This window comes from Kazachstania africana, chromosome 1, assembly GCF_000304475.1.
Source record: "Kazachstania africana CBS 2517 chromosome 1, complete genome".
Lineage (NCBI taxonomy): Eukaryota > Fungi > Ascomycota > Saccharomycetes > Saccharomycetales > Saccharomycetaceae > Kazachstania > Kazachstania africana.
In genome coordinates, this window is record NC_018940.1 from 31954 (window position 1) to 45908 (window position 13955).

The 13955-nt window shown below is 36.0% G+C and overlaps 4 protein-coding genes across 4 annotated transcripts; 2 read left to right on the forward strand and 2 right to left on the reverse strand.

Moving 5' to 3' along the window:
- Positions 1–2462: 2462 nt before the first annotated feature.
- Positions 2463–3626, forward strand: KAFR0A00190 (myb/SANT-like DNA-binding domain-containing protein; the record flags this gene model as incomplete). Its single annotated transcript, XM_003954543.1, has 1 exon — positions 2463–3626. One exon carries the CDS (start codon positions 2463–2465, stop codon positions 3624–3626), a length of 1164 nt encoding a protein of 387 aa, XP_003954592.1.
- Positions 3627–4503: 877 nt separating this feature from the next.
- On the reverse strand, positions 4504–9609 carry URB1 (Urb1p; the record flags this gene model as incomplete). The annotated part of the gene is made up of 1 exon (XM_003954544.1): positions 4504–9609. The coding sequence occupies one exon, from the start codon at positions 9607–9609 to the stop codon at positions 4504–4506; it is 5106 nt and encodes a 1701-aa protein (XP_003954593.1).
- A 229-nt stretch (positions 9610–9838) lies between these two features.
- On the forward strand, positions 9839–10423 carry INA22 (Ina22p; the record flags this gene model as incomplete). Its single annotated transcript, XM_003954545.1, has 1 exon — positions 9839–10423. The coding sequence occupies one exon, from the start codon at positions 9839–9841 to the stop codon at positions 10421–10423; it is 585 nt and encodes a 194-aa protein (XP_003954594.1).
- A 117-nt stretch (positions 10424–10540) lies between these two features.
- On the reverse strand, positions 10541–13297 carry DAL81 (Dal81p; the record flags this gene model as incomplete). Its single annotated transcript, XM_003954546.1, has 1 exon — positions 10541–13297. The coding sequence occupies one exon, from the start codon at positions 13295–13297 to the stop codon at positions 10541–10543; it is 2757 nt and encodes a 918-aa protein (XP_003954595.1).
- Between the last annotated feature and the right edge of the window lie 658 nt (positions 13298–13955).

A 13955-nucleotide genomic window follows, 5' to 3' on the forward strand; every position in this document is an offset into this window, starting at 1 on the left:
AAAAATATTGATCAAAATATAAATTTACAGTGAACAGCATTGAACATAAATGAGGAACCGAAGGGCTGATACAGACACAAGCATGCTATTAAAAATTACGGCTTCAAACAATCAATACAGGAAGACCTTTAATAATTCGGGCGCAATAAGGACTAAGAAAATGGAACAAGAGAGTGCTTGAAGTAGCATTTTAGTGTATTTATAAGTGGCACATCCTCCATTTAAGTTTATTTAATGTAAACTTTAGTTGATTTTACCTGAATGCATTTTATTATCTCATTGTCGTTACCTAGGTTCGCTGGTGTTTGATTTGCTCAGATCACAAATTTACTACGGATCTCTTTCATTCAGTACTCACTATAAAACTTTATTCAGGACATCCAATTACGTGAACGATTGACACAATATATCGTCGATGAAATGCAGTGCTTGAGCCAATCGATGCAGTTTTGTGATGCTACCCAGTCAAAGATCGTAAAGGTTGGAGTAAGACACATTTGATCTATCGGAATATCATGTATCGTACTTGAAAGTCTCCCTTCCCAAGATAATCACATAAACGGAAACAGAGACGAATTCTGCTACGACTTCACCGGGATCATCCACGTGAACAAGATCACAATTCACAGCTCCGAGGTTGTTACTAATAAAGATCTACACAAGTATCAAGTTCCACTGGAGACTAACAGATTTTTTGTTTTCGAAGAGCGCCAAATGAGAATGTCATAAGGCAATTAAAAGTAAGATCGAGAATTTGAAAATACGTCGAAGCATAGATTTAGCGGGTCTCGACTGACTGTAAACAGTTTGCAATTAGCCCAGTTCCCTTTGCCAGACAAAAAAACCGTTTTCTTAATGTATTTTTCACGTAATTGCGTATCAGTTACTGAAGCATGTAATAAAATCTCGACCGAAAAAGGAAATGGTGCAACAAAATAGCAGTGAAAGAGCTAAGAATAACCTTATAAAGTTTAAAAAAGCGGAAAAACTCATTATTTCACTTTAACTTTTGTTTTTAGGAGACTGACCCGTATAACACAAAGGATTGAAGAAGAATGTAGTATGAAGATTTTTCCCAGTAAATACTCTGCACTACGGCTCTTCTTGCTGATATGTCTTGCATTAAGCTGACAAAAAAGAAAAGAAAAAAAAAATGAATTACCTCGTATCAATGAGGCTGGAGAGCTGGTGAGACGTCCTGAGTACAGTAAAATAACTTAAACATTTCTTCTGATCAGTATTTTGCGTGCAAAAAATGTTCGTCACGACTTCTATGGTACCTAAATAAAGAATACCCCCACAACTCATTGTTATTACGTTGAAGTTGAAGGTCTGCTCACAGTAAAGATGAACTAGCCAAGTTTCGTTTCAGCTTCCATATTATTGAGCGTGCCTACATCAAAATGGCATCTTGAAATTTGAGAGGTTTTGCCGTGCCAATTCGTTTTCAAAGCGTCTTTGCCGAGAAACTTTTTCAGCTTCTTTATGTGGGCACGCTGTCACTGATCTTTCTGCAAGAGATGTGCTAACGTTATAATTCCACAACAGTGAGCACCCACGGACGTACTAAAAAAGTAGTGTTTTTTTCACTAACTTGCTCTTCGTAGTGAATTCTGGAATTCTCACAATTGGCGTGAAGAAAAGATGCTTTTTTCCGGTAGAATGTTGAATTATGTAAATTAATTGAGATCTACGAATAATAATAGGATATTTCATACTTTTCATGATATTGTTGGAGATCTTTAGATTTTATTAGAGAAATTGGGTTTTTATCTTAGAAAAAGAATTGGCTTGTATTTAATATAGTATTTTAAGTCCATCATTACGGGGCAAAAAAATACAATTCCACGAATGAAGATCAGCACGATGCTCCGCATATTTATATATAGTTATTTGGGAGAAAATCGTCAGAGCAGCAATTGGACACTCTGAGTAGAATCTGCATTGCATACAACTAACCATATGTAAAACTTCTGCAGTTTTTGAAACCCTTTTTTTGTGCAGAAAAAACCAGGTTACTTCTTCGTATGTAAGAGAAACTTAAAAGAAAATTAAGAATCAAAATACTCTTATAAAGTTGCCTCGTATTTACTTGCACTTATAAAAATTCTGGTTTTGCTTCCCATTTATCTTCATTTTAAACCACGTGTATTGATCTAGCCGGCAGCCAGCGATGGTATTGTTTTTTTATGTACACCAGCTCAAAAAGCACAGAATCAGGGCAATTTTGCTACTGTATTTCTCTTTTACTTCAGTAATAACTGGATTGAAGAATAAACCAAAGTTCTTTAATTCATTTTCACTATAACAGTCGACCTATATTGTGTACACTTCGTTGTGAAGGAGCTTCTCATACAAAATACTTTGGCTCCTGAAGCGTTAGTACTGTTAGACAGTTTCTTAATTTGAGTAGTGCCTTTTAAGAAGATATTAATATCCATTGGGGGACATTTTGTACTGCAATGGATTTGTATCAACACAATTTCTCTAACGTTGAAGATACATTTATACAAATAACAGCAAATGGAGATGATATGGAGGGAGGTCTCACTGGCCGTAAGCATGGGGAAGATGATGATGAAAATGATAGTGATTCCAAAATAACTCGGTTCTTACAAACTGATCACTTTCAATCTAAAATAGGGAGCAGAAGTGACTCTCTTAGTCATTCAATAGTACAGGAGTCAGGACGCAGTCCGACCAGACTATCAATTTCTAACAATTCAGACTGCGGTAGTATAAGAGCAAAACAGACTAGAAAAAAGTGGAAAGAAGATGAAGATATTGTCTTCCTTGATATAGTGTTGAAACAATCACAACTGTTGACTTTTGTTGAATACTTCAAGCCAATGAAAAATTTTTGGGCTCATGTTTCAAAAGTGCTAAAAAATGAGCACAATTATAAAAGAAACGGGAGACAGTGTCACGATAGATTCAAAGTTCTTTATAATAAGGCGGTCAAACTTAAAGCTTATTCTAATCTAACATTAGGGGAACCTCATAAAAAAAAGGATCTTACAGGACTGCAGACTCTGTTGATACTGCTATTAGAAACATTTTCTTTCCATAACGGAAATATAATATTAAGATCACAGGACACCTCAAACTCAGATTCTCGTAGTATTTTGGACAATAGCAGTGGAAATGGCAGTGAAAATTTCAAAAGTAGTTTGAAAAATGGGCACCACTCTGTAAAGGACGCAGTCATTTATGACAATTTTCCAGATTTTTCAATAAAGCATCAACACTCTACCTTAGATGCTTTCCCTTCCGTTAGTGCTTCTACAGTTGATTCAGATTTTATAGTACCCCATGATAATCGAACAGAAGCATCACAACATATAAAATTTGAAGGTCCATCTTTCATACACTCATCAAACAAACAATACATCGATAGTTTATTTCAACCATTATTTTCAGTTGTTGGAGGATTGAAAGAACAAATAGATGCGTTACAAATGCAAATTAATTCAGTGGGATCTGAGATGCATCTCGCCAAAATTAGTGCACATTCCCTACAGAATGCATCGCAGGGTCAAAGGAATATGATACATGAGGTGTACTCCATGATTAGAACAATCGGAGGACATACAGAAGGTGAAGATGGGCAGCAAAATGACAATTGAAACCTAGAAGACGAAGCTATGGCTTCTCTCATCTTTTTTTTTGCTGGAAATTATTTTGATTATCTAAACGATTTCTATTTAATCCAGTGTGTAGCCAGACACATGTCGATTAACAGAAATGCTACTGATAATCCCTTATTTGAGTACCATTATTAGTCCCATTTTGTTTGTACTAGCTAACTGATATCGAAATTGGGATGGTAACATGCCATGATTAGTGTTTTCATAAAAAAATTGTATTTTTGATTGGGAACTGAACGTAAGGACGGGCAAAAATAAATAAAATAGCATAGTTGCCGTACAATGTGTGGTAAACTTTATTGGCTCATGTCGCAAGATTCTTCTGAAGTTTTTAATCTCTCTTAGTTCAGAAGAGAAGAATAATAAAATGAAAGAGCAGATAATCAAAAATATTTTCAACTATGAAAAAAAAGTTATGAGCACAGAAATATTCAGGAGATGGCTTATTCCAGAAGGACCAGACTATAGAGTACACTTCCTTTTGGTTAAGTTCTGGTAATCCGTGCATCATTAAGATAGCAAGAGGGGTGCTTCGAATGGGAATAACAGGTTTTGTTCCTAAAATGGTCAGTAGTGGTAGCGTCTAAAAATTCGTGCATTTTATTCTTGAATGATGTATATACTTTGATACCTGTATAACATATGATCACTGATTTGGTTCACTAATCAGAAAGCAAATTTTAACATTGTTCAGATTACAAACTTTATTATGCCAAGTTTTAAAGGATGTCGCCTCTTTTTTTTTTGGGAACCTCGATACCTTTTTTTTTGAACTTCATCCTTATAGCTCCAAAACGATAAGTTTTAAAATTTTTCTATTCGAAGTATATTTTACATAGGTTTGTATAATGATTTTCTATCTACGTATCCTCTTTGTAATACCTACTGTATCGTCTTCACACCATTTCCTTAATCTCTTTTGTGAATTAATGATATCGACATAACTGTTCAGTAATTCCTCATTATTTAACATTTCTTGTTCCAATAACAACTTTCTCTTCGTATTCATCCCGTTTACATTTCTCTCCAAATTCAAACTTGCTTCACCTAAGGAGTTCATAGTTGCGATTCCCCGCAATTCTAAATCGGCAATGGCCCCATACCTTGTAATCAAAGAAGAGCCACCACCCTCAATTCGTTGTAAAATAAAGTAGATGGATTTGATTGCGGAACGCATCCGAGAGTTAAGGTATGGAAGATTTAAGAGATTAAATAGCCACTCTATGATACCTTTGCTTTTTAGCAAATCTACGTCCGCTTTTGTCCTAATACCAGCTAAACCATCTAAGACCCACGATAGTTGGGAGTAATAGTTTTCGTAATTAGGGTCCTTATTCATTTGGGCTGTAAGCTCTTGCAACATTGGAATATCATTATGATACAGCGACGGTTTACTCAAAACCCAACGGAATGCCTTTTCATAAAGCGGTGAACTAGGTTGTAACAATAAGGCTACTATTTTGGATGTAAACAGCCATATCAATGGAGGAATGGTAGTTTCATTATTTTCATTCTTCATAATTGTTAATTCTATTTTCTTCAACAATACCTTGAAGATGGATCCATCCTTAAAGGAGTGATTATCCTCCAAAGAGATAAGCATTTGATTTAAGAGGGTACTAGCGACTGAAGTAATATCACTATTATCATCCGATAGTGCACATACAATAAATTGGAATAATCCCGATGTTACCAACTTTTTCACATCAAACACGTACTTTATAGAAGAGTCTTCTTCCTTCAATGGTTTAACCAGTTCTTTGTTGTGAATAACCAGCAGAATTATAAATAATGGGTCATAAATAGTTTTTAAAGCCTCGTTAGGAGAAAGTCTGCAGCTTTCTTTATAGTAATTTTCAAATAATTTACACCTCCCAACACAACTGGTAGATTCTTCTAGGTTAGGTAAGTGAGGACGTTCTAATTTGTAATTAGTAATTGAGTTTTCAATACCACATTTGCTCAATGAAAGAATATAGCCCTCTTTTTCTTGAGTCAGAAGCTTAATGTCCCCAATAAAATCAGACATTTCATCTTCCCCTGATTCGAGAAAATCCCATGTGTAGATATAATTAGTCCATGAAATGGAGATCTGCGATTCAATCGTTTCCAATATTTTCAATATCATTCTATCTTCAGCGGAAATTGAACCATTGTAAAATGTCATCAGCTTTTTCTGTATGACAGAATTGGAGTTTGATTTGATATCCATGTAAAATAAAGTGAAAGTGAGGCTACCTGTTAGGAAGCGGAGATGGGAATCAGACTCAAGCCTATTTAAAACATTGTCTTCATTATTGAGCAAACATTGTAAGATATTGTCAGAATGAACGGAAGTTGGTTCTGCTGCTAATAATAACAGTAGGAAGTGGTTCAGAACATTTTGGTCTTTAACCCAAGGTCCATTTGCTACCACCTCCAATTGTGAGTTCAAAATATTTTTATTGACTATCTGGCAAACGTTTTGTTCTTCAATCAATTCTCTAAATTCTGAGAGGATTGCAAGGTGCCTTTTAGATAGCTCAATTCGTTCCGAAAAAATCCTGGTGATGTATAGTGTCATTTTATTTAACCATTTCTTGATATGTTCACTTTCAAGAGAACCCATCAGACGAATGAAACGAATAACGGGAGCACTAAATTTACCTTCATATTCTGTTGTAATAAACATAGAAAAGCTCTCAACTTCATCATGAGTTAAGAGCTCTTTACCATGCGTACAAAATAACTCAATACAAAGGGCAAATGTACTATCAGAAAATGTTTTGTAGGACTCAAAACAATTTCTAACGACAACTGAAACAAAGGTTTTGATCCTTTCAGAATCGTTTGTTAAAACACTTGAAATTTTAGTTGCAGTTAATATCGAGATATTTGTCTCCTTTATAACTTCCAAAAATTCTAATACCGAGTTCAATTCGAAATATGGAGATCGAAAGTAGGATTCAAGTAATGGAATATATCTTTTGTCTTTTACAACTCCAGCAAGGAAAGTTTCACTCTTGAATGAACTGACCCTCTCAGTGTCTATGAATCTACCTAAACAAACGATTAAATCTTCAGAAGATTCATTGATGAAATCTTGGAACAAGTCGAAAGCCACTGTACCCTCTCTGTTTCCTTCGAACAATTGGGTAAAAATGGAAACTAATGTTTCTTGAGTGAAAGGAAATTTACTCTCGAGTAGTTTCATAACGTGGGATTCATTTAGACAGCCACAAACACTACTGACTAGGTTATGGTCGAAAAGATGACCTTTCTCCTTTCTCTCCAGTAACCAATTAAATAAGAATGCTTCCACGTCTTTATCTATAGTTTTGTACACATCCTTGTAAACGTACATTAAGTTTTGTGCAACAAATGTACTCTTTTGATCGATTAAGTTATCACTACCATCAACATTCCTGAAGATATCCTTGTAAATTCTGGGGATCATAAACGTAGGAGATTCCTGAGATAAGCTATATACAGCAACCTTGGAAAGAAGCTCAATGATACTTGTTTTAAATTCCTTCGTAAATGATATCGACTGATCTTCCAATGAGGCTACGAGTCTGAATAATAAACCGGCTAAATCCAATTCATTAACTGGGACTCTTGAGACGGTGCTCATTTTTTGAAATGGCAGCTTGGTAATAAATTGGAAAAATGATGAGGCGACAATTGAATTCAGTAGCGGTTCCTCATTATTCATAGTGGAGTTTTCAAATTCCTCGAAGTTCAGAGATGCTTCAATATCTTCCTTGGATACGCCTTCCAAAAACTCACTAAAGAGTTTTTTAATGCTACGATATGGTTCTCCAATTATATGCATGTTCCTTAAGAATATACATATCCATTTAGATAATAAGTCAAAAGGCTCGCCTGCCTTCTTCTCAACATATTTCCACTGTTCAGCTATAACCATGATAAATGGAGATATATTTTCAAAATTCTGAGCCATATCAACATATTTGTAAGGTGCCCTTATGCAACGAGAAATACTTTGGTCAAGTAAATCCCAGAGACATTTTAGATCTACAGGTTCTTCCTCTGTCGTCATGGACATAATGACCTGCAAACTATTTATTATAGCCATTATTGGAGATGCGGTGAGATCAGAACTGAATATTGCCGTACCATGTAATAGGCGATCTAGCAGAGTGCTTATTTTAAAGGAAGTTACATTTGAAGAGTTGCTAGAAGAGGCAAATTTCAAAAGCGAACTAAATAGCGAGTTATCACCCTTTGAAGAGTTCCACCATTTACTTTGACTGTCGTTGAACTCTTGAAATTGTAAGAAATTGTCTAGCATAGCTAGATTAAGACCGGATAACGAGTCCATCTGCATGATATCAATGTAAATATTAGAAGATGGTAACGTCACAGAAAAATAATTTGGGAAGCTTGTACTAAAATATTTTAGTATCATAGTTATAGACAGTGGTAATATCTTATTTTCTTTGTTGTTCTCATGCACCTGAGCTAATGCTGTAGCGAAGACGTTTAAATCTGGGAGGTTTTCCAAAAATGAGTTGCTTAGTATAGCTTTGGCAGATATCCATCCTTTACGATCATAGAGTGCCAATACTTTTTCAAATTTTTGGAAGCCAAATATAATTAATTGACAGCATAATTGTCTTATAAGCAAAGATTCATGTTGAAGACATTTGGTTAAGGCACTCTTTGTCAATATAGATGGGAAAATATTCTCAATTACTAAATCTCTGGAAGGAACTATGTCCACGTCTATTTTTTCCATGAATTCTGGTATATCTAACCTTATGATTCTGCCAAGCAATAATGTAGAACCTATCCAATAAGAAGTTACTCTTGGATCATGGGGACCTAATGAGGACAAATATGTGCAGTATGGGGCAACTAATTCTGGAACTGCTGCAAGAACTTTGATAACTGTCGACGATTGCATATCGTCCTCCCATGGTTTGAACATTCTTAGCATGTTGAACAGTAATTTGTTATGTATTTGAAACTCTTTTTGATTTATCTTTACTAAAGCACCCGTATTGACATGACTCTCTGGGGATTCTTTATACCAGACGCAGCTATCTGGAAATGCGACAGATGTTTCTGGAACACTTCCGTATAACACGAAAAAGTCATTCACCTTCTTAACTAGCTCTTTATTTTGAGAATTGTAAAAAGAATGAATCTTAGAGAGAGCCAATTCATTTAGAATTTTGGTTTTGGTCATCTTTTTGAATAATTTTTCTTTGAGAATATTGTCAACGAAAACTGTCATGGTCTCCTGCACTGTCTCAACAGAGTCCACTTTATCCATATATTTGAACCAGGCACCCATTATCTTGAAATTGCTAGTTAATAAATCTTTTCTTAGGAGGGAGGGAGTACCTTTGATTAAAATCATCCAGAATTCGAGAAAAAAACATCTGATTGATTTATCTTGCCTTTCCTTTTTATCCCTCAGCCCTTCTAATTCTGATTTGGTTGGTGTTAAAATCCTTGGAATACCTGAGAGACTTAGATCAAAGTAGGCAATAAAATCTTCAATGTGTCTTGAATTGTCGAAAAGAATCATTTCTTTCATTAATTTGAGAATGGGAATTGTAATTTGTCTACGAGAGTTATTGATACCTCTATAAAAAACTTTTGTGTAACTGGAGAGAAATAGCTTGATCATACTATTGCCAAATTCTATAAGACTTGCATCGGAGTTTAACACCAGCAATGTCCTGTAAAGCATATTTGTACTCTGCGCAAATTTGTAATGATTGTTGGTTTCCGCATAATAAGACCATGATTGAATAATTTGGCTGCTAAACCCTTTTCTGAAAAACTGAATAATGTCATTAAAGTCTTTAGATTCTGACTGATCTTCCAAAGTTTTCAAAATAGCTTCTAGACTATCGAGTATACCATTATCTACCTCATGTGAGTTATATTTGCTCTTTTTTTTGTTGACTTTATGGTCCTCAGTACTTGCTGAACGATCCGTAATCATATTCTAATGTTGCCGATCGTTCTCTAAGGATGCACTACTCGTCTCAATACCAACTATAGTGATCTTTGTATTCGAGATGAGATGAGATGAAGTTAAATTTTTCAAGAGAGACAACCTCCGTGCGACGCGATCATAATACATTTTGATGGACATATACATAAAATTAAAGATACATATTGTAGTCGATGGTATTGGAACAGGATAATAACAGCTTGCTAAGTGGCATGGAATGCTGACTGCTGCAACTAAAGTTTCGTCAACCTTGAGGGTGGTACAGCGTCGCTATGCTTCAGCTTTTTCTGTGAAAGGGATAAAAGTAGATCATTCACTTTGGAGACCTCTAATTTGGGTAGTTCTGTTTGGATCAATGGTGTCTCATGTAATCGATGCAGAAAAAAGATTGGAGGACCTAGATAGGAGGTATAAGTTGAAAATTGATAAGCTTAATACACTGGTACAGAGAGTCTCCGACAACGACTTCAAATTCAATGTAGATGAGGAATTGAAAATAGTGAATAAACTGTTTATGAAGAATCCATCGAAACTCCGCCTAGTAGATATGAAAACAGATAAAGTAGTCTCAGATATAAGGGAAGAGTCGCTGGAAGATATTTGGAAGCAGATTCTACAGGAGGCTGAAGCCAGTAACGAGGGCGCAACATTGCATGACGCTACTGATATTGATATAGTATCAGATAATGGGAAACTAAAAATATTAAAGGCTCGAGAAAAGCAAGCAAGAGTAAGTTCTTCCAATAAATATGTCAGCAGCTCTGAACCGCTGCAAAAGATCGAGACTTCGAAATTTCTATAAGTAATACTACATAAATATCCTGTATATAAGTTGTTTATAACTACCTGTAATTATTTAAATTTAGATTAATTCTAATCGTCGAGCAGCAAGATTAATCAGTCCCAGGGGACTTGTTGTTTATCCTTTTGAGGACTGGTCGTCTGCCTGCTCAGTAACAACTTCTTGCTCTACTGCCTTAATATCTTGATCCTTTTCGCTTGGCGAATGAGACTCCTTTACAGCATCACTGTGTTGGTCTTCTGATACCAAACTCTCAGAAGGTTGTTCAGTGGCAGTAGTATTTTCCACACTTTGAGTGGCTGTATTAGACGTGTAATTTTCATCGACGGAGTCCCTCAGTTGATGATTTGGTGAGTAACCGTTGTTCACTAACTTTTGTTCAACAGAAGGGCTATGCTTAACGTTAGGACTTTCAACGTACATGGGACTTCCGTCATTATTCTTAGGGGATGTATGAAAGCTACCCCCGGTGCTTTGTGACCGAATACTTCCCATACTTTGTACGATTGTTGGTGACATGTTACTGACTTGATTCAACAACTGTTGGGATCCACCATTTGCAAAAAGGTTCTGTTGAGACATTGATCTAAAATCTGCGTTAGAAGATTGCGAAGGTAACTGAGGTTTAGGAGGAGCCTCATCATTTAACAAACCTGGTATCTGTGCTAGCAGTAAATGAATATTGTTTAAAGCGTTCTGAAATTTATCAAAAGTCTTGGAGCCTATCCTTAATACCCATATATAATTACGAGTCAAATTTTTGTAATAATCTGCCTCTTCTTTATTAGGTGATGTGACATACAAGAGTGCGGCAAATGTACCTATTGACATTATGTTTCCGGAGGCATTCGAATACCAAAAAGCAAAGATATGTTCATTTTTAAGCTCTTTTAAAAATTCAATAGATGCAATCAATCTTGTCTTCGCAGCTGCTCGACAAACAGAATACAGCTCATTTGGTGAATCGGTTTTCAACGTAGAAATAATTTTTCTATGCAATGCAATCTCCGCAGCAAAATAACTCAGGTTTAATGCTGCGTTTGAATTGAATTTTTTTGATTTGAAGTTATTCATGGATAATTGCTTTGGTAAAGAGTGGTACCATTCCCTCAGCTTTAATTGCAAAGGTTTTGCTTGCTTGAGAACGTTTTCGATTGTATTATTGACGTGCATTGCACCCTGTGTGTAGAAAGTGTCCATTATCTCGCCAATTATTATACTTAAGGAGACCTTTTGTTGGAACAAAAGTGTGGCATTATGATAATCTTCATTGTTTAAGTTCATATCAATTAACATATTACCTGCTGTGTTATCTGTACTTGAAATAGCCGGCGAACTTACAGGGAACTCGTCCTGTTTGAGAAGACTAATAAGCCAATTCCTACCTAAGATTAAATACGATATTCTTCCTTCAATCAACGAAGTCCATTTATCTTGAGAAAACACAGCCCATGCCAGCCTTTTCCGAAGGTCTTTCTCCCATTTTGGTAGCTTCCAATCATCACAATTGATCCCCAAGCCTAATTCTTCGGCTAGTGCAACCAAATTCGATGATAGCAACCAATTATTGGTCCTTTCGCCTCGCGTTAATAAAATTAATAAACCAGACTGTATCAGACTTAATTTTGGGTTTTCAATCATTTCAAAATAGGATCTATAAGCGATAGAATTTAGTTGTTCGACTATTTTTGCATCCGGTTTTGGAAATCCAATTAATTGTGGGTGAAAGTCCCACCATTGTAGTGACAAAGAGTATATTGACGAAAGTAAAGGTACCGGCAACTCCCTATATGACCGTGAATATTTCTCCAAAAATACACGTTCATGTAAAATAGGGAAGTATGGATGTACTAACTTGAAAAAAATGTCAATTAACGTCTTACCATTTGGATAAATCAACCTTTCAACATAATCAATTTCTCGATAATCCTTTGCCATGGTCTCATTGGATACATAATCATCACGTAGAAGAAATTGGACGTCAGAGGAGACCTTCCGCAATGACAGATTTTTAGAGATCTTGATTTGGTCAATATTATCCAATTTGACCTTATTGATTATATTTATATCATAAATGGAAGTTAATCCAACGTAGAAAGATGATCTAGGATGCTGCACCGGCATAGACTTTTGGGCGTGTAGAAAACTACTGGTGCCATTAATTGCAGAGGGTATAGCACCTGGAGATTGATTGTGAGTTTGTTGATACATGTACGGTGTAGTAGAACTGGTAAGGTTGGAACCCACAGGAGAAGTAGCCTGTTCGTATGAAATCTGACTAGTAGCAGGAGTAGAGGCAGAACTATTCAATGACTGTAAAAAATTTGTATAATACCGTGAAGTAACTTTGGAAGTATTAGTCTCTGATTTCGTCTTTTTCAGCTGTTTCTCGTTGTTAATAGCGTTTTTATCCATTGAATTATCTCCTATAAGACGTTTACGAATTGGTGAGAAAATGCATTTAATTTTGAGGGTTTCACATTCCAAACAGCTACCTAAATCTGGCACAAACACACATTTAACCTTGTTTCTGGCACATGAGTTGCACGATTTACCATCTAAAGAGATTTTATGGTTGCTCTTTTTTCCATTATCAGTATAACTTTCATCATCTGTGAAAAGAGATGCAGCGGATGCAGTGTGGTTTGACGCCGGATTAGATTTCTCCAAAACTGTCTGGTATTGTTGCAGCAGCAAATCTAGGTTATCCTTTTCATTATTAGTGCGTACACTATCGTCATAAGGTAGATTCTGGAGCAGATTTGTAAAATTTAATAATTCATTATGGTTTTCTGGCTCACCAACACTTGGCTTATTCTGACTTGCGGGACTGGAGCCCTTATCTTCCGGTGGTGATTTGTTCATGCTTGACATTGTAACTGGGAAGGACAGTTCGTAAAAGTATGGAGATCAAACAATATAAACTTTTCAATATTAACCTGCGAGACACATTGCAATATAATTCCGTTTTCTGTTTGCAATTTCTTTATATACGCGGAATATCGTTAATTTTGAAAAATTGTGTAATTTCATCAATTAAGAGTGACACTAACGACTAGGACAACCATCTAACTATAAGTTATATGGCCTGGCTGTTCTTACCACCGAATTTAGAATGATCGATTACGGCGCTAAATGAGTTGCTTGGCCCGTTTTACTGCGGGTCTTTTAGCAGAAGAGCTTTTCACAGTTTTGCCGACAGTGTAGAGTGAGTTATGATCTGACATCTTCCTAAGTAGCCATGTGGTGAGAGGTACGACAGCGCTTGTAAGGTTGATAGACCTGATGCTAAGCACGGTGTTGGATAGAGGAGGCTATTTTGGTGTTCAATGAAATAAATTCCGGAGTTCCCACTCACCTCATTCCCATCATCCGTCATGTACTATTAAGCAGATGCAAATTCTAGCTACTGAGGTATTACTACCTAAGGGGCTGCCTGACTGTTTGGCAATGCCTCGTTGCATATCTTCCCTCTTCTATCCGAACTCTGAGACTTTCCTTGCAGAAAAGGGACCATTTAAAGCCATCACGA